Source organism: Populus nigra, chromosome 2 (genome assembly GCF_951802175.1).
Source record: "Populus nigra chromosome 2, ddPopNigr1.1, whole genome shotgun sequence".
NCBI lineage: Eukaryota > Viridiplantae > Streptophyta > Magnoliopsida > Malpighiales > Salicaceae > Populus > Populus nigra.
Window position 1 is genome coordinate 36,924,520 of NC_084853.1, and position 22,380 is coordinate 36,946,899.

Genomic DNA, 22,380 nt, shown 5'->3' on the forward strand with positions numbered 1-22,380 from the left:
TAAATTAATATATTTTTTTAAATGATTTTGATGTGTTAATATCAAAAATAATTTTTTAAAAATAAAAAAATATATATTATTTTAATATGTTTTAGAATGAAAAATACTTTAAAAAGCTGAGGTGTCAACTGCAATATTTAATTAAATATAAATATGACTGTTGCAATTTTAATTGATCCAGCGATTTATAATCATGATATCTATTTAAATTCATAATTAATTAATCGAATGAATCATGAAAAAAATTACAAAATTATTAAAACCGCCAAAACCAAACCTCAAGATGAGATTTTTGAAATCTAAAAATACAACAACTAGGGTAGAGATTGCTATTTTAAGAAAAAGAACATTCGAAAACTCCTGTAAATTTTTGAACGGAACACAACAGTTGAATCAAAAGTTATTGTTTTTTTAAGTCATCATTTATGGTTTGCCACGACAAGATCTCCTTCTGGGCTAAACCTGTCTTACCGGTCCATAAAGGCATCTGCTACGCCATTCATATAATTTGTATGAGGCAGATACTCATCTAATTTCGATGGATTCACACTTGACTGCTCATAATCACATATGAAAACTAATGTATAAACAATAATTTTTTAAAGATTTTAATCAAAGTAGTTTTCAGTCTAAAAGTTGGACAAAAATGTATACTTTTACTGATAAAACATATACAGAAAAAAAAATTTATAAAATTATGATTTCGTGTGAAATGATCGACCATGTATACAACTGTATCCACCACCTAACCAATTGGCAATCACTACCCTTTAAAGGCATAACATGTTTAAATGTTACTACTATAAAGAGTAATAATTATCATATCACATTTAGAAATAATAATATTTAATAAATATTAATAAAAATAAAAATATACTATTTCACCATATAATCTTTAAATAATATAATTCTACCAACTAATTCTTTTAATTTATAGTATTAATTTTAAAAGAAAATTCTATAGAGATGGGGCATTTTTGTCTGTTTGATAGTGTGGTTGCGGGTGAGGTTCACTCGCAGCCACACATATCACCGTTTGATTATAAAAAAAAATGATTTATGTTGGTAGGACCCACTAGTTTTGCAGCTGTGTCACAGGTTTTGTAAAAATAGCATTTTGCTGCTTCTCATGGGGGAGAACCACTGAACAGTGGAGCACAGTTCCAATGTCGCACTGTTCACGTGAACATGTTTTTTTTCCCTCAAAAAACAAATGCAGTTAATTGATTTTACTCGCACTGTTCATGTGAACGTGAATAACAATTTTTTTTGTTTTTTTTAAATTAGTTTAAGGTGAATTAAATTTATTCTTACTGTAATCTTAATTCTATTCATAATAATATTTTACCTAATTTTATTGCACACTCAAAAAATCATGAAAATTATAGTTTTTGTCGGATGAATTTTGTACGTAATAGAATTGTAGATAGTTTAATGCAACAATAAAAAAATTTCTATGTAAAGTATGATTTATTTCATGATATAATAGTAATAGTTAAATCTACAATATTTAAATTAAAAACCATAAATATTAATATATATATTTTTAAAATTATTTTATAACCTTAATTTCAAAAGCATTCTTACAAACCGTTTAACCGCGTTTCCAAAAAATTTATTTTTTTTTGCTAAAATTTAATATGGTTTGTATGTTTTTGATCGTTTTAATGTGCTGATGTCAAAAATAATTTTTTTTTTAAAAAATCATTGGCATACATTTCAGCATGAAAAATTATTTAAAAAACAACCACTACCACATTATCAAACACATTATAAATATATTTTATTTAATTTTAATTTTAACAAAATATATATTTTTTCAACCTCACCTCACCCTGCACACCTTTTTCGTTCAAAGGTGCATGGGCAAATCTCAACCCTAGTTAGCAGGTCCCCTTTACGTCCTATAAATTCTGGCAGACTAGGAACCTAGACTAGCCTGTCAGTACGACTCTCATAAAAGGTCGGTCCGCTGTACTTAGCCTGCAAAAAGAAAAGAAAAATCTTTTCATAATTGATTTTAAATTAAATCCATGAGTTATAAATATTCCATCGAGATTGCTGATAAGACATGAGCATGCCATCCCCTTCAGTCCCTTCCCCTTCTGGTCAAAAAGAAAACGTTAATTCCACTCTCTTTTTAGAGAGCCTGCTTGCACGCGCTCCCTTAGTTTCTTGATTTTGTAATAAAAGGCAAAATTAAATAAATAAACAAGTCAATATCATTAAAGTGTTTTCTAAGTCAGCTGTTACGGGCTGGGAAGAAAACATTTTACCATAAAACAAATGATTTTTACAAAAAAAAATGGAACAAATATAATTATTATTGAGCACAACATGTTGGATAAAGTGATTAGAATAACATGTGATATATATTTTATGATATGATTAAAATATAACCAAATCTTTAAAACTTATTATTAAATATGCTCATGCGTTCCTGTGGTGTATTTTTTTCAAAATATATTCTTATTTTATTATATAGAAGTTAAAATAAATATTCATAAGAAAGATTATAATTAAGATTTTAAACAAAAATGAGTTAAAACTTTGTTTTCTCGTTCATGTGATTTTTCTGTTTAGATAATAACATGTTTTTTTTTTAATTATTTGTAGTATGAAAACTAATAGTAATTAAATACTAATGACTTCAATTGAAGAGAAAAAAAATATTTTTTAACAAAAAACTCCTTTTTTCTTATTAATATATTTCTTTTTTTTTGTTTTGACAAAAACATATTCTTTATTAAAAAAATTTAAATAAAAACTTATTATGATCATGAAAATATCCCAATAAAAAAATAAAATAATAAATTGATTATTTTTTACGCATTTATATAAATAAATATGGGAATAATAAGTATAACAAAATTATACAAAAGAAATAACAGAACAGATACTCTATTATTATTATTATTGAATCCTAATGTGAAATTTTTGAAAAACATTTGCATGCTACTTTAATATATATTAATCATAAAATAATTAATGATATTACCATAAAAGTCCTAATATTCTTGAAAACTATGGCATAATTAGATAATTATTTGAATATCATTTTAATAAATTTATTCATAGATAATTTAATTTTAATATATATATAGGCAAATGGTTGTTTGACAAATAGGCTAGGCACGCTTGAGCCTACGAGGACTGATCCACGTGTTTAACAAAGAGAACACATTATCCACTTGAATAGATAATACATCAATTTTTGGTATGGATTATAGTTTTTTTCAGTGGCTAAAAAGTTAGGATTGAAGTTTATTGACCCCAAATAAAAACATTTTATCTTTGTTTTCACCTATAAACACCTAAAACAAATCTTATGGATCCTATTAAGTTTATTTAAAAACTTGTAAAGGTCCTCCAATTAGTCTAAAAACCCCAAAATTAAATTAAATAAAAAAATTTCATAACAGACCTTTTTCCCTGCCCTCTTGTTTTGCAATGAAATCCTTTCTACTGTCTCAAAACTTGAGGATTGAAACATAAAAAAAAAACCTATAACTAAAATGTAAAATCTCAAAATTATAAGGATAAAATAAGACGTAAATTGAAACTTTATAAACTAAATTGAAGTTTTTTACACCTTCTGAGCAATGAGCTTTGTTTATTTATTTATTTTGTTTATTTTGATCATAGTTTTCTTAATTTGATTTTTAGCTATAGCTTGAAATTCTATTTCATAACATCAAAATTTAATTTGACACTAGACTATTCATCAATACTTCTCTTATATAAGAACATGTAAAGTGAAAGAATTTTAACATATAAGATCATGTTAATATAACTTGGAATGATGAAATTGCAAAGAAACAAATTTAAATGATTAAAATAAAAAAAATACACTCTAAAAATGAATAATGCAATCCATAATGTTTTGAGCTTGAGTGGATAATGGGTTCCACTTTTCACAATGACCAATTCTTTTAGTTTTGTTCGTATAAAGTGTAAAAATAGATATACTTATGAGCTTTCCTTTTAGATTTTTCTCATTTCAATCTGGATAGCTAGAAAAAAAAAATCAAAACTTAGGTTGATGTATCGATCCATAAGTTAACCACCCAAATTTGTGATATAGGTTTAAAACCATATCAATTTTTAGATAAGATCTTATTACAATAAAATTTGAAAGGTATGAAAAAATCATTATAGAAATTCATATAAAAAAAACCATTTTGTCATTTTCAAAACAAATCAAATAACTAATAAAAATACCCTTTTAAAAAGAAGTGTAAGGGTTTCATACTTTGATGAATGAAATATAAGTGTGTTGAGAGTGTTCTTCTACTTTAGTTCTTTAATGAACTGAATCGACTTACCGAATAACAATATTTTTGTGGTGTCATCCTACACTTCTTATTCATGAATTGTTATTTGTTGGGTGGGGGTTTTAGGTTCCAATAGATCTGGTACTTAAGTTCAAGGTAGCTTCTACGACACACTTCAAAACATGATTTCTTTGCTTTTCAGGAGTTGTATCGTTTGCGTGTACACGTGATCACGAGGTTCACATTGCTAGTTGTCAAAGGTGTTTTAGTATTTTAACTATGGCTTTTTTGATACAATCATATTGATCGAGGAACAATTTAGTAATTTTAAAAATATACTATTATTTTCAAAAAATTGATGACGTGTGTACTATACATGTTAGTGCATGGGCTGCTCCCATGCTATTTGAGTGGCACGTGGGGAAGCTTTATGTGGCCAAATAATGGCTTCTAATTTGGTGTTTGAATCGTCTCATAGGTCCCTCTATCCTTGGGCATTGTATGTGGCATACTAATCTCTGGTTTGGAGTTGTTGGTTTTTTTTTCTTCTATTTCCTCCTCAATTTTTGAAACTAACCTTGCAAAATTTCAAATTAGCCTTTCAATTTGTTTTTCCTTTAGATCTAGTTCTTTTTCTTTTTGTGATTTTATCCTCATTCAGTTCGTTTTTTCGATTAGATTTTATCCTCATTCTTTTAATTGTTTTTTTTTTACTCTAGCAAAATTTTTAAATAATTTATTTTCCAGTTTCATCTTTCAACATTAAATTGGTTGAGAATTGAGCTTCTTAATTGAAACCAGATTTAGAATTTTATACGTTGCAAATTTAGAAGATTAACCCAGGTTTAGAAAATTTGCTTGAGTTTGCTTGATTATTAATTTAAGAAAAAAAACTCATATTTTTTCAGTTTCATCCTTCAATTTTTATTTAATGTGAGATTAGGCTCTGTTAATTTTTTTTCCTTCCTATTGGATTTCTTACTGATTTTGAAAATGACTTAGGTTGTTTTGAATGAGTTGTCTTGCGTCTTTTTATTTGTCGTTTTAGTTAAATATAGTTTTTTTAAAAGATATATATTTTTTAATTTAATTAATTTAATATAAGAATGAGATGCTCATTTTATGATATTTTCTTATCTCATGTTTTTTTTTAATTTTATCATTTGATATTTATTTAATTAGAGATTGGGGCTTGCTAATATTTTTTATTTGCTTCCCATGGTATTTTTTATTAATTTTAAAAATGACCTGAGTTATCTCTGGTCTTTCTATTTGTCATTCTTTGTTATATTTATTTTTAAAAGGATATTTTATTTTTAATTAAATTAAATTAGTTTATTAAGTATAAGCATAAGATGTTTATTTCATGATATTTTATTTGGTTTAATTAAATATAAGCAAGGAGACAGATCAGGAGATTTCAGTATTAACCCATTGGTCACCTAAAGAGTTTCTCATGACTTGAACATTTTTTTAGTGCAAAAAACAAAACACAAAAATCATTAAATATAGCTCCCGGCATAGCATTGACCCAATAGCTAGTTTATATTATAAGAAATATTAAATGGTGGTGAGGATTTATTATGCAAAATGCATTATGGATCCCCTCATAAGATATTTTGCACTCACTATTCACAATGTTTTTTTTTCATTCTTTTTTTTTTATCTAGCCCTCATTGGATCAAATTATAAGCCAATTTTTACTAATTTTTCAAGGGAATATGAGATTAAAAGACATAGGATTAAAGTGAAAAAAAAAAGAAGAGAAAATGAATGGCTTTTAGAAACTTCAGGGTGAAATACCTATTTTGCCTTAAAAAAAAAAGGAAACATTTAAAGGGGTCAATTATATCCTTTTGTTTTTATAATGCATAGTAAAAATGACCCTTATACACTTAAATTCAAAAAAATTTAAGGCTTATATTATGTTGTCATCTTTTTCATTTTTAATGAATAGTAAATTGACTTGCATGCCATTTAAAATGGATTTTCTATAGCTTACAATCAAGGGTATTTTTGTATTTGCACTCATTTGTTTTTGTTATTATGAGGTTAGTTCGGGAGAAATTATGTAATATATATATATATATATATATATATATATATATATATATAAGGTTAGTTCAGGGAAATTGACACATATATGCATGCACCAGCGTGTGGGTAGCCCCTGCGCTCTTCAAGCGATATGTGTGAGGCCTTCTAGTGGCAAACATTGTCTTTCACGACGTAGCCTCTATGGAGAAGCGACTTGTATGGGCAAAAGGTGTGTTGTTTGGCAGTAACAACCTTTTTTTTTAACTCTCTCCTCCTTGATTTTCATGCATGCACCTTCAAAATCTCAAAGAAACCCTTCAGTTATTAACCTTTTTGGATTTGACTCATGCTCTTTTGATTACTATTTGTTTTATTTAGAATAATTTATAAAATTAGAATTTCTTTTCAATTCAACCCCATTTAATTTTTCATATTTCAAATTTGGTCCTTATTTTTTTATTGATATTTGTTTTGTTGATGATAATTTTTAAAATTGATTTTTTTACAATTTGATCCTTATTTTTTTATTGCTATTTTTTCATTTTCCTTAGTTTTCTTTTCTTATCCAATTTCATCTTTATTTTTTTTATTGCTATTTTCTTCTGTTTGAAAGTTTTTTTTTATTTTTTTTTCCAGTTTCATTCAAATTAAATTGGTTCTGAATTGAGTTTCTTGATTGAGCCAAAGTCTAAGATTTCATGAGCTGTGAGTTTTAGAGATTAACTCAGGTTTAGGAGATCCGCCTAGGTTGTCTTGATTTTTTAAAATTGATTTTATTTTTTCATATTATCCTGCAACATTCAATTAGTTTTAATTTTTTTTTTCAATTTAGTCATTCAACATTGGGTTGTTTTGTAGTTGACCTTCATTGTCTTATTCAATTTGCTTTCGTTAATGACTTTTTTTTAACCTTTTATTGTCACAAATAATCATTTAATTAAATTAGTTTAGAATTGAGTTGTAACATCTCCAACTTTTCAATTCCACTTTATCAATTTATTTTATTCACTATGATTAGAATGTAAAATCAAGGATTATATATATATATATATATATATATATATATATATATCTTAACATGATATTTTAATCATGTAAAAATTTCAGTAGAGTTTCTTCTAATATTTAGTATTCGCAGGTGTCGACATCCTTATTTTTCACAACTCATACATTCAATCCAATTATTCTAGACTTTTTTATATTTAACAATTATTATAACACTTCTTTTCCTCCACAATATAAAATATAAATAAGATATAAGAGAAGTAATAAAAGGAATACAAACACTTTCCTTTTAAATAAAAGTACTAACTATGAAATAATATTACTAATTGGTTATAAAACTAAAATGTTACCTACTTTCCAAATTCAAAATTCAAATGCACATCAAAGAGCATTTTCAAAATTATAATACATGGAAAGTTTACAAAAGTCCATATTACAACCTTAGTAGCTATTAAACACAAAAGTAATCTACTACTCATCATAAACATGAGAAGATCTTGAAATCAAGATTTAATTATTTAATGAGAAAACTTTATTTAATGACCATTATATTAAGAAGAAATTATATCTGCTCAATTATTATTCTTATTATTTTTCATTTTCTTTCGAGTACTAACATATCATGAAAGATAAATTCTCTATCTATTTAGATACTTTAAGGTTATCTTGTTTACATAAAGTTTCTATTTACCATTGTTTTCATTTAAACTTTAAATAACATTTCATCTTGATAATCAAGACTTTTTTATGCCTCTAGCACCACCTAGGTATTAGTTAATTTTATTTTATCTCGATCATCGAATTCTTTGATACCTTTAATACCATCCAAGATATTAGCTAGTATTAGTCTTGGTCGTTAGATTCACTAGCGCTTCTAGTACCACTCAAGGTATTAGTCAATTTCAATCCATCATTCTCAATATAGACATATACAACACTTCTAGAATTTAACATTGACTAACATTTAAAACTGCAATATGAAGAAAAATATGAGTGTGAGATTAACTCTTACCTAATGCATGTGCTCGTGCTATCACTCCTAACTAGTTCTTTGACTTGACAACTTTTCTTGTACCATTATGGTTACAATTATTATCAGAAATGTAATCATTAACCATATCCAAATTCTATTCTCATTCAAACACTAACAAGAAAAACTTTTTAGAATTTCATATTAGGATTATTCTTTAACAACAATTTCAAACAACATTAGAAATTTATAAAATCTTGGTTGGATTATTCTACTCAACCCCCAAACATTGTTTGGTATTTTAATTATATCTAGAGTTATAGAACTTTATTTTAAGCGTGTTTGGTCTTTTCAGAAAGGTAAAATGTAAGGCTACAACTTCTATGAAGAAAGCAACACTCATTTTTGCTATATACCCACCTAAAATCACCCTTAACAATAGCATACAGTTTGTAAAAAAACTCAATTTGACCTTCCTTCCATTATTTATCCATAATGAGAGTTTTATAACTTCAAATTTTACAAGGTCAGTTTCCTTTGAAAGTTAACACTCGTCAAATTGAACAAAGTTTAACAAATTATAGTCCCCTCCCTTTTAATTTCTACTCTTGATCGAAACTTTATGATCAAGGAAAATGGCTCTAAATTTTCATTTCAGGGATTTTACTAATTATTTAACTTTCTAATACAGCACACATAATTTCTAAATACAATTCCCTTCATAATTTCATCAAGCAAATTCATTTTCCAATTTCTTTTCCTTAGGCCAAAACCTAGTAAGTAATGGGAATAAGTTTATTTTCATTTTTTTCCCAAATTAGATCACAACCCATTCAATATTCATAGATATAAGCATTAATAAAATACTACATTAAGCATTAATTCAATCATTCATTCAAATCCATATTTCATAATGTATTCTTTAATAAAAATTGTACTTTTCACATGACCTACATATAATTAAAGCTTACTTTAAAGCTTCTCACCTCATGATCACAAGAATTTAAAGAAAAGAAAGTGTTAGAAACAAGTGTTTCTTTCCCTTTTAATTTCTCCTCCCAAACTCATCACCTTCCATACCGAATTACCCTAAGTTTTTTTCATTTTTCTAAGCCTAATCTCCTCTTAATCTCTTCCTACCCCTTAATTTCTAGTGTAAATGTATGAATTTAGGTAGATTATTTCAGGACTTATGAAAAAAATCCATTCCTCTCTCCTTCTCTATTAAGCTGGCCACTATTGGCTTCATTTAAAAGCCAACAGTGCTTATATACTCATTCTTTAGCCCTTAAAGACAACAATGCCCCTCTTTTTAACAGTTTAGTGTTTTTTGTTTAATCGGATATTCTGTCTCGTCAACCTGACAATTTGAAATTTAACATAATTTTTTTATCAATATTATTATTAACATGACAATCCCCTAATTTAATTTTACCCATTTTATTTTTGAATTAAAATTTTTAATATTTATGAATCTTGAAAATTTTTAACTAAGGTTTACATAAGTTTTTTGATTGAGCCCGAATCTAATATTTCACGAGTTGTGAGTTTTAGAAATTAACCAAGGTTTAGGAGGTTCACCCAAGTTGTCTTGTTTTTTTTTAAATGATTTTTTTATTTTATCCGTCAACATTAAATTGATTTATTTTTTTCAGTTTTGCCATTCAACATTTAATAATTTAATAATTTTATTCAATTCACTTTCATTAACAACATTTTCTATTACTGACATGGATCATCATTTAATTAAATAAAATATTTATTATAAGAAACAGAGTTATTATTGAGTGCATGATCTGTATTACGATGTCAAATATATCTTAGTTTTGTGAAATATTCATTTAATTAGTTAGATTTGCAAACATTCCAATTCATAATTGAGAATTTTTTTATGTCAAAAAATGTGTTAAAAAAACTTATATATTAATCTTTTTGCTGAAAAAAATATTATCTAACCTACAACAAAAGCACGCAGTGGCGGAACCATATAGGATCAAGAGGGGGCAATTGCCCCCTTAATTTTTTTTTCAAGATACTTTTTTATATTAGAATATTAATAATATCTTAACATGTTTAATTTTCTTTACTGGCTACTAATTAACCCAAGTTACCTATTGTTAACTTACAACATAATTTAATATATATATATATATATATATGTCCAGCACATTTCACTAATCTTTTCCCTTTTCTTTCTTTTTCTTCCATTAATTAACCAAGAACCTTTCTTTTTTCTTTCAAGCTACTATTCTTGCCTCTCTTCCTTTTGCAAAATTTTTCTTCAAGTCCTAAATTATTAATTAGTTAAGCAAATAACCTCTTATGCTTTATGCTTTAGGTAAGTTTTCTTCATCTTTTCTATTTATTTCATTGTTTAATTTTAGTTTTATTTCTTTACAATTAGTTATTGAAAATGTTAGGATTTATATTAATTTAAGAGTTTGTTGAATTAATATGTGTATGAGTAATATTATATGCATATGGATATAAATTGAAATGAGTTTTGATGAATTGATAAGTATTTTGCTATGAATTTCATATTGAAAATGAATGGTAATGAACTTACTAGTGATTAAAAATAAAGTATAGGATAACTAAAAAAATTAAAGACACAATAGAGAAAAAAAAATTAACATTTATGTTTAATCCACCTGTAAAAAATAATAAGTCAACAATAACAACATCAATTTATCATGACAATCCTTTTAAGTTATGGTCTTAACTACACTCTACCATATGTCATAATAGAATTGTTGCCAAGAACTTCAGTAGTCCTTGGAAGATTTAGAAAACACAAACATTAAACTCATCCTAAACTAAAAGTAGATGAATGACAGTTTGATTGTATATATTGAAAAAAATATCTTTGAAAAGATTGATAATAAAGTTATTATGAAGCGATTTTAAAAAATAAAACTCGAAAAGAACAATTATAATGTAAGTTTTTTCATTTTGAAAGTATACTTAAATTAATTTTGTTTGATATGAGTTAGTACATATATTTCAAATTGATTTCTCTATATAATGCATGCCTATATAATATATAATACCAATTATTTATTAATAATTTGCCCTCTCATTTCAAAAATCCTAGCTCCGCCATTGAAAGCATGAACTATATAAGGAGGTTGAGGAGCCATGACCATCACTTGCATTTCCAAACTCGCTTTGGCACTGCGGTTGGAAAGTGCTTTTGAAAAAATTTAAAATTTTTTTATTTTTTTTTATGCTTTAAATTAATATGTTTTTGATTTTTTCATATTATTTTGATATGCTGATGTCAAAAAAGATTTTGAAAAAAAAAAATTATTTTAATGTGTTTTGAAATGAAAAGTATTTTAAAAACAACCGTTATCACATTTCCAAACACCCTTGAGACTCGTGTTTGAAATGAGTAGTAATTCCCATTAGTCGAAATGAAATGTATTAGTTTTTTCTATGCAAAATGAACAGTAAAAACGAAAGGACGTCGTTTTTAAAAATAAATTTTAGTGAATTTTTTCATGCCAAGTTCCAGACTCGTCAATTTATTTACATTAGTTTTGCCTTTAGAATAAATAAATACAAAATTTGCAATAAGGCCCTAACTCCTCGAGTGAGACTAAAAGAGGAAATTTGAAGAGAGAAGTGGAAGGAGAGAGAACAGCAAAACCTTTCATTTTATAAGGTAACTGGTTACATGACCTGCGCGATGCTGCGGGTCAATTTGTTTTGCATAAAAAATATCAAAAAAAATTAAGATTTAAAAGTGTTAGGTCTTTCTGTAAAACTATACCCAAGATAAGAGTAATATTTATAATATTAATAATAACATTAAACTTGCATGTTCCAAGTTTAAGTGGGTTTGGTTGCAATACCAGACCCAATAGCATTGGATGTAAGTCTGGCTGCAAGGTCGTGTCATAAAAGTGTGGTAATTAAATAGATTAATTAAAAAAACAAAGAAAAAAACCAACAAAAAGAAAAAAAACTAATGAGAAAAAAGAAAAAAATCTGAATCAATTGGGTAAACTCGCCAAATCAGGTTAACCTGTTAAATCTGATATTCGTGTCATGAAAGTGTGATAATTAAATAGAAAAAAGATTTAATATTAATGAACTAATTTTTTTAAAAAAAAGATTAATTAAAAAGAAAAAAGCAAAGAGAAAAATACCTACAGGAAGGAAAAAACTAATGAAAAAAAAGAAAAAAAATTGAATCAACTGGGTTAAACCATCAAACATGGGATCCGTGTCATGAAAGTCTGATAATTAAATAAAAAAAATTTAATATCAAGAAACTATAGACAAAAAAATAAACTAAATGCATAAGCTTTTTGTACCATGATATTCAAAGTAAAAGGCTTAAAAAGAAAAACAAAAAGGAAAACAAAACAAAGACATATTCCATGGGTTAATTTTTTATTCTTGCATAAAAAATATCAAAAAATGCTAAGATTTAAGAGCGTTAGGTCTTTCTGTAAAGATATATCCAGAAGCTTTAGATCTACCTGCAACGTTTGACCCACGAATATTATTTATAATATTAATAATAACATTAAACTTACGTGACTTAAGTTTAAGTAAGCCTAACTGCAATACCGGACCCTAGAGCATTGGATGTGGGTCTGGTTATAAGGTCGTGTCATAAAAGTGTGATAATTAAATAAATTAATTAAAAAGAAAAAAAAACAAAGGAAAAAAAATCAATAGGAAGAAAAAAACTAATAAAGAAAAAGAAAAAGATCTGAATTAATTGGGTTAACCCTTCAGACCAAGTTAACCCGTCAAACCTGAGATTCACGTCATGAACGTTTGATAACTAAATAGAAAAAAATAATTGACAGGTTTACCTAAAATTAACTAGGTTAACCTGTCAAACCAAGTTAACCCGTCAAGTCCGGGATACGTGTTATGAAAGTCTGATAATTAAATATAAATAAATTTAACATTAACAAACTAAACTAAATAAAAAAATTAATTAAAAAAAAAATCCAGGTTAACTCGTCAAACCAAACTAACCCATCAAATCCGAGATCAAACAAAAAAATTAATTAAAAAAAATAATTGACCGTTTCATTTAATTTTTAGTATATAATAATAATAATAATAATAATATATTTTCGTTTTAATTTTTTTTTGTTATAATAATATATATTATAACATATATATATATATATATTTTCGTTTTTAATTTTTTTTTGTTTTTTTCGTTTTGATTGATTTATTTATTTTATAATAATATATATAATTTTATAATATTTATTTATTATTATAGTAATATATATATATATATATTTATTTATTTTATAATAATAATAATAATAATATAATTTTTTTTGTTATAATAATATATATTATAATAATAATAATAATAATATATAATAATAATAATATATATTATAACATATATATATATATTTTCGTTTTTAATTTTTTTTTGTTTTTTTCGTTTTGATTGATTTATTTATTTTATAATAATATATATAATTTTATAATATTTATTTATTATTATAGTAATATATATATATATATATATTTATTTTATAATAATAATAATATAATTTTTTTTTGTTATAATAATATATATTATTATTATAATAATAATAATATATAATAATAATAATATATATTATAACATATATATATATATATATTTTCGTTTTTAATTTTTTTTGTTTTTTTCGTTTTGATTTATTTATTTATTTTATGCTTTTATAGTTTTTTTTTGTGGTTTTTTTTTATAAATTTTATTTGTTTAATTTAGTTTGTTAATCATTAAAAAAATTTATTTAATTATTAAATTTTTATGAAACCGAGAATTTAATGAATTAAAAAAATAAATAAAAGTAACTCTTGTTATTAATGCTGGTCTGCCACCCCATCCACTGACAAAGGTGACCACAGTTGAGGCGGTGGTGAAAAGTGTCACACAAAAGGGTAGCTATAATATACAAACATCTTTTTGATATTAAAAAAAAAATGAAAAAAATATTCATTTCTATTCTATATATTTACTGCCATCTCTTTTTTAAAGGACTGCTTACATATTAAAATTTTATTTTCATTTTATTCCTTTCAAATAAAGTTATTATCAGTACTATTCTAAAGTTGTTTTTAATTTTCAATTGGCACAGAGAATTTCAAATTAGCATTTAAAAAAACACATATAACGAAATAATATATATATATATATATATATATATATATATATATATATCACAACGGTTTTCTATTTTAGCTGCAATATAATATGCTTGGGTTGTTCCAGTTAATGTGTTATAAACTTATAATTTAATGGTGGAATCGGTATCCAAATAACAATAAAGTAACAAATTTAAAATCTAAAAGATTATTAAATCTATATTCGAGATAGAGTCTCATGAAAATATTCAATCTTGTTGTGTAAAATTCATTCTAGTTTGACGTGTTAATTTAAGACTTAATTGATCTGAGGTTGAAATTAAACTGAGTTTAAAAAAATAAAAATTTTAAAAAATCAAGTGACCCAGCTGATCTGGCCGGTTGGTCTGGTAAGATCAGGTTAAAAACCCGGTTATAACTTGTTGAATATTTTTTTTAACTAAAATAATATTATTTTAATTTATAAAAACTTTAAGTTAACTCGATTAAAATCTATAACCTGGATCTGTCTTCGACTACTAGACCGAATTTTAAAACTTTACTTATTAATTTTATGCTACTATTTTGCTCTATATTCACACACATTATTTTCCCAGCATTCTCCCAGGTGCGTCGATGTTGCATGTCTCATATTGACAAATCATACAAAATTTAAAAAAGATCTAACTACTTATGAACAGCAAAATAAGCTTCAATTTGAAGACCGAGGGCAGGGTGGAGCTGCTCCTCGAGGTCAAGCACTGTTCGAATTTTGGATAATCCTTTTAGCGGCAGTTTGGTTGCATTGCGCTGCTAATGCTATGAAGTATGAACTGCTCTCGCTCTCTGCACTCCTCTCTCTCTCTCTCTGAACTGTGCTGTTTTAGTTTGATGAGCCCATGGTTGTGCTCGCAAGTACCTTGAAGTGACGAGCCTCGCGTTCCAAGGGCTCCATCGGCTTGCCTGGCCACCACACAGGCAAATCATTACTGCAATTCACTGCCCGAGTTGCCTTTTCATAGATTCTATAGAACAAATTGTACATAGCTAATAATCATCACAAATCATATGCTGTGGCCACTGGGGCACAGACATGAGGGACAGCAAGTTCACGCTTGATTTTCTAGTTTTTATCACGGTTTGGAGAAAACTCAACCTTTTTATCATCACAAATCATATGCTTTGGATTTGGTCATTTCTTCATGCCACCTCAAGTGCCTTTTGTTGTGTCCTGCACACCCGAAGTACCCAGCTTGTGCCTGGTTTAACAGGCAGTGGAATTACATGTCCATGTATATATGAGCACCGCAATAAAGATGGTTTCTTTCATCAAAACTAAAATAAAATAAAAAAAAATCTCTACATTATATATACTCTACAGTAGCCTTCACAGTTACGTGCATCTTTTTTCTTTGATAACCCATATGAAAAAGAAGTAGCATGAAGTGTTTTCAACTCAATGAAAAGCATAAAACTCATCTTACGAGGGGAAAGTAGTGTCTTCCTCCTTTAAACTTGGGAAAAACCTTTCAATTTCCAGTATTTTAAATAATAAAAAATATTATTTCCTACATATTTCTCCTTACAAAACCAAATATAGAATCTAATTCCCAGTTTATTTTTCAATGTAATTCATTTCTTAAAAATATTTTAATAAAAAACCACTCCCCAAATCCATGTAAATCTATCACTTATCACTATCAATGCTCATATGATGAACCGAACCTCATACGTTCCCAGAGAATTAAGCAGCACAAAAGATGAAATGAGTGCTTGCTGGAGCATTTATTATATTGTTTTTTACCTGTTTTTTCTTACAATTTTAACGTGATAATATTAAAAATAATAAAGATATTATTTTAATAAGCCTTTAATTAAGAAAAGAACAATACCAAATAAATAAATAAATAAAAAGGCTCATAGCATTCGATCCCAGTCAATGGTCATGCATGCTTGGTAGTTGGTAATTGGTTGGGAAAGACTGATGATGATATTTCTTTGGCTTTAGTGTCCGCATAGCCACGGGCAGGAAAAACTTTAAGAATTTCTAATTTGAATTCTATATTTAAAGATGGCCTCGTCATTGTTATCCGTTTCCCCGCTAAGAAAAAACATTTTTTATTCTCCATTCTCCTTCGCTGCTTTGACTTACTGTCATCATTTTTATACATTTTTAACCAAAAGCATGGATAAATATTTTATCATTGATTTACCGAAAGAAAATATGATGAGGAATTTCTACCAATAATTTCTTTCTTTGTTTTCTCTATGTTTCCTTTTCACTCTTCTCTGTGCTGTCTATTTCTTTTTTTTTTTAAAAATGTTGATTTTCTAAAGAACATTAAGAATGGTAATGTGGTAAGATTTCTCAGCGAAACTGTAGATGCAGGGAGCTCCCAGTGAGCTTGTAGTGAGAGCAGGTTCGGGTGAGTGAACTAAAGATGATGGGAGGTGCCCCGCAGAAACAAAATTTTACTAAATTTGAAAATTCCCGTTAGTGTTCTTGTACTATATTTGAAAATTCTTGACTATAAAAAGAATAAAAACTAAAGCAAGCTCATCGATAAAGTTTTCACTTGGAAATGGACAAGAGAGTACAAAAGAAAGTTGGTCCAAAGAGTGGTACGTGTACAAAAGCACCTGAGCACACCTTGGCTAAATAGCAAAACCAGCAGTTTCTCACATGAACCTGAAACTGAACCTAACTATATCTCCCCGCCGTCTTTGCAGGGCTGGGAAACCTCCAAGAACACCCCAGCCTCTCGAGAAAAGAAAGAAATGCTACAGAATTCGTGTCAAATTGACCCCAATATCAAAGGAAAATCTATCCACAACATGTACTGTAAAGACGTGTATAAACTACATGTATAGCGTATCAATATACGCGTATATACATGGAAAGACTCTAAATCGCAAGTATATATAGAGAGAGAGAGGTGGAGGAGTCTCCCTTGGGACCCTCACATTGCGTCTTTATCTAGACCTTTTTGTCCTTGTTTCTTTGGAGCCCATATTTTCCTTTTTTTCATTGCTTCGCTCCTTATATATTGTTTATTAATTAATGTCTTCCTCCTCCTCCTCCTCATCATCTAGCAGTGGCAATGGCAATGGCAGCGGTGGTGGTAATTACGGTGCAAGAAGAGCCGGTGAGTACGAAGGGCCATCAAGGTCTCGTCCAAGAGCCATTAACGAGGTTTGGCCTGAGCCTTTTCTGGAAGCTCTTGCTGCCCAAGTCGCCATTGATGCTTCTCGCCTTGTCGGCCGGCTGGTCGCGGCTCAGGCACTTGCCAATGTATTTCAGGTAAATGTATTCTCTTGAGACTCACGATGGTTTTAATCTTACTCTGTGTATGCATAAGAAGTGGAGGCCATTTTGTCTCTGGCATCAATGGGTTTGTCTTGTTGAGATGTGGTAGCTGTTTAGAGAGGTAATTATGCTAATCAGTTAGCAGCCGGGTAGGCTGAGAGGTAGGCACAATAGAATAGAGTCACTTATCACCATCCGGTGGATATGGTACCGAAAATGGACAAAAACTTGGTCTAGTCAAAGCACTGTTTGGAATTTGTCAGGGAGCTAAAATGATGTTATGAACTCCATTGGTTTTTTTGTATACAAATATAGATTCTGAGACTCTTCTGTTTTTATTTCAATGGAAACTGAAGAAATGCTGACACAGGGTAACAGCAGCTTGGGTTGGATGTATACAAGCATCCAAGGAGAAACCATACCTTTGGAAGGAACTGCTTTTTAATGGGTCCATTTCTAACTAAATTTATGTCCCTTTTGGATGTAGCAGTTTCATCTTTGGCAATTTTTAGTTGCTTCATCTTTTGAATGTTCCTAAAGAAAATATCCATTTTTGGACCCCGTTTCATATCTTGCGGAAAAGGACTCTTTTGGTTTTGAATTTCTCTTTCCCTGTCCTGGCATGATTTTATTTTAGCTCTATAATCCCTTGCCTTTTTGACTCAACTTTCTTACCTTTGCTAAAAGATCCATTGAGATACTTTTCTAATGCTAAAATGTGGATAGAGACGTTTGAAACCTACTTTTAACTCGGCTAATACTTTTAGACTTCTGCCCAGATTCAATTTTTCGGGAGCAACATTTTCTTTTTGCTGTGGAGACAACCATCTCCGCTTGGTTTTTAGGTAAAGCCAAATTTGGGGGATTGACTTGTTTATGACAGTGAATCGAACATTCTAGGGTTTTGTTCAAACTGAATTTCTCAATCAAACAAAACCAAAATCTTGGTGATTTTATACGAGGAGCAGCAGTCTCCATTAATAGCAAAGAGCTTTGAGAAAGTTCTCATCATTACATGGTCCAATGTAGCTCGGGGATGGGATGATTTAGATGGATAGGAGCTATGAAGTGATTGTTTTACTATTTTTATATCAAACAATTTAGGCTTCTGATTTGGCAATTAAGAAGGATATCTCACAAATTGACCAGTCTTGTGGGATCAGTCAATAGTCAGCATGTGCAACGCCAAAAGTACATGGAGCCCAATGCTGGTGCCTGGTTTCATAAATTGATGTCACTTCAGAGATAGGGTCTTCTCTTCGCTCAAGCCAGAGGCAGTCAGTCGGTGACTCAACTTTTATTCCTTCTTATATTCTGTGTTTTTACTACCTCCATTTTCATTTCTATCACTGTCTTCTTTCGTTCCTCTAGTTTAAGCACAGCAAATTTCGTATCTCTTCGTTGGATTCTGAACCTTTCATGAAAAACACTTGTTCAATGGCTTTAGCTTTGTGTAACTTTCAAGTCCTGGAGACCTCGAGGGATTGTTCTAGTGAGTAACCAAATCTCTTGTAAGGTATATGATCCAAACTCAAACGGGCTTTTGTAAAGCTTGTACCTTGGAAAGATTCTAATTAATAGATCTACTATCATAACTGCCAATAACTTGGCAGCAAGAATGGTCAAAGAATTAATTAATTATTTTCAAAACTGGAAGGAGTAAATTATTTAAATCTTAAAAAAACAAGGGAGGAAGTTAGAATACATCGATATGATGTAGGGTATGTGGGAAGTAGAAGTTAGGGGACAATCGAAGAAAAAGGTAGTCGGAGAAGATATGGATTCGCTTCTTTTAACGAGACAGGCCTTTGGCCAACTCTTTCTTGGTAATGAGAGAGAGAGATAGAGAGAGAGAGAGATGGGAAAGCACGCTTCGAGTTAGAATCCTTTTTAACAGTAAATCTAACTCCATCTTTTATCCTTGTAATAAAAATCTAATTCTGACACACACACACCCACATGTGTGTGTGTGTTATGGCATGCGGTGGCCTTTCTTCTTCTTATTTTGAATTATGTCTTGAAACCTCCCATGTTTGATTCATTACTGTATAGCGTTTGTGGTGGTGTAAACTCTCTGCTAGCGTCTGTCCTTCAGTGTTCTCAAAGTAATTTCCCTCCCTGCTCAACCAAAACTAATGGTTCTTTGACCCGAAGATTATGTCTCTCCCTGCCCGATTGCATTTAGATTTCGCCATTGTACTTTGCTGTACCTTATCCTGTATGGCATAGAGGATGAATGAATAAGATTAATTATAATAAAAAGTTAAAGTTTATAATAACAATAAAGAGAGAGAGGGGTCGCTTTCTCCTGATAGTAGTAGGATACTGTTGATGTGGTTTACCACAGCATGTCTGGGCTAGAAGACAAGTCTGTTCTGCTTTGAAAAGAAACACTTTATATGAGAGCTCTGACTGGTTCTGACGCATGGAACCCATTAAAATAACATGTCTTACTCTTTTCTCTAACACCCTCTACTACAGATCTCTACTCCCTAGTCTCTCTTGCCTGCTATTTCCTGTCTGGCATCGGCATGTATGAATTGGGCACCAGCTTCAAGCCTTCTCACAATTAAAAGCTTAATGCGCATGCTTTCGAGTGCCTCGGCATACTGACGCTTTCCCTCACTCTATGTGATCAGCATTTGTAGATGACACTGACACGTTTTGCTGGATCGGTTCTTGGAGTTGTTTAATCATTTAAAATGCCGGCCTCTTTAGCTTGGTTGGTGGTCTTTGTTTTTTCACAATATTAGTATTATTATTAAGATGACCCATGCATTGTTATATATATATATATATATATATATATATATGTTATGAAACCCATTTAAATTATGGTTTTTTAAGACATTAATTATTAATCAATTTTGTGAGGTCAAGTCTTTCATCATCACCTTCTTGTTTTTGTTGCATCCATGGTGATCTTCATATTCTTGCCTTCGCTGGTGCCTGGTCCATTATATAATGGCATCCTATAGTTATGTAAATTTACTTTTTATGTGGAGTAGTTTGAAAATAAAAATCAATTGGCGTCTCATAGATCTCCATCTATGCGCATTAATTAGTTTTCTTCTACTGTGGTTCCGTATAAACCCTACCCACCAGCTAACGAAGCCGTAAACATGGTGCTTCTGCTGAATCACTGACCCGTAACTAGCAACTTGCTCTAGCTAGCTGCGCATAAGTTCAAATGATGGAATAAAAAAAATTATGGCTGAAAGTTTCATTACATGTATCTTCTGCTAGCTGTTGTTGCATGATGCAATTGCTACGTGTGCATGCATAGCCGTCGTCTCTGTATTTATCTTTTTGTGCTTTACATGGTGTCCACTTTGCTTTCAGGTGTGTTCAACTTGGCGAGCAGTCTCGCGTTCGGATCCTCTTTGGCACCGTCTCACTCGCGGTATCTGGGGCCGCACCAACCTTCTCCATGACACTTGGCGAGAGGAGTATATCTACCGCCACCAAACGGCCCAAAACTTCCGATCCGGAAGAGCTGTCCATTTCGCTCTCCACTTTGATCCAGCTGATGTGGATGACCCCAACGACCCTGATGCTCTAATATGCCGGTGTCTCGCTTTCTCTGATCGCTACCTTGCATGCGGTTTTGCTGACGGCGCTGTCCGCCTCTTTGATCTCACCACGCGCCTCCATGCACGCACTTTCCGCCCTGAACACCATGACCGCCTGGGCAGGTTCTCTCGTGCGGTCTCGGGCATCGTCATCACGGCCACACGCTTGGTGTTTGCCACGTTAGATGGTGATATCCACGTGGCGGCGGTAAATAGCAATGCCAATCCACGGAGGGCCCGCTTAGGTGAGGTGTTGAACGACGGGGCGTTAGTGGACTTCACGGGCCGTGGGCGATGGTGGGTGGGCCTATACGCTGGGCTTCCGGGCCGGGCCTTTCGTGTCTGGGATGGGAACACCGAAGAACCTCTCTTTGAAGGCGGGGCGTTGACTGACCCAGAGGCTGTGTTGGGTTGGCACACGTTGACAGAAGTGACTGAGTTTGTGGGCCGAGTCAGGGTCACGAGTCAGGAATCGGTCGTGGCATGCACGAGTTCGAGACTTGTTATTTTTGATTTGGGGGACCTTGGAGCTGTACTAAGGGACGAGGACTACACTAACAGGAGAGGCATCTTGGTGGGTTCCTTCGACGTATGCAATGAGGCGTATGTGATTGTAGATGGCAGGGGGAATGCTAGCGTGCGCAGGGCGGACACCTCGGAGGAGATGTGTGGCTTTACCGTCAGGCCTCCAAGGGGAGTGCTTGGGTGCTTGAATGGTGGGTACGTGCTAACGTGCGCGGGTGGTGTAGTAAGGGTATGGCAGATAGAGCAGCCTGGTCGCCAAGAGTATTTGTATAGCTTCAGGGAGAGGATAGGCGAGGTAAACGCTCTCGTTGCAGATGAGAGGCACGTGGCAGCAGCATCAAGTGACACGAATATACACCTGTGGGATTTTGGGGCACAGTAGGAGGAGGGCACGGGGGGTGGGGGTGGGGGTGGGGGTAGGGTTAGGGTTAGGGTTAGGGTTAGGGGACCTGACCTAGAAAGGGAAATAGACCTAAGCTAAGATGGAGGGATGGTGACAAGAGGGGGTGTAGGCTCGGTAGGGTTTAGATTTTAGTTTTAGCACGAGGAACCTGATATCTTTGACTTGTATGAAAGTAGCTTCTGATT

The 22,380-nt window shown here is 30.5% G+C and overlaps 1 protein-coding gene across 1 annotated transcript; it reads left to right on the top strand.

Moving 5' to 3' along the window:
• The first annotated feature begins 17,373 nt into the window (after positions 1-17,373).
• On the top strand, positions 17,374-22,174 carry LOC133681429 (transcriptional regulator STERILE APETALA). Its single transcript, XM_062104473.1, has 2 exons — positions 17,374-17,689; positions 21,038-22,174. The coding sequence occupies exons 1-2, from the start codon at positions 17,450-17,452 to the stop codon at positions 22,172-22,174; spliced, it is 1,377 nt and encodes a 458-aa protein (XP_061960457.1). The 5' UTR covers positions 17,374-17,449.
• Positions 22,175-22,380: the final 206 nt, after the last annotated feature.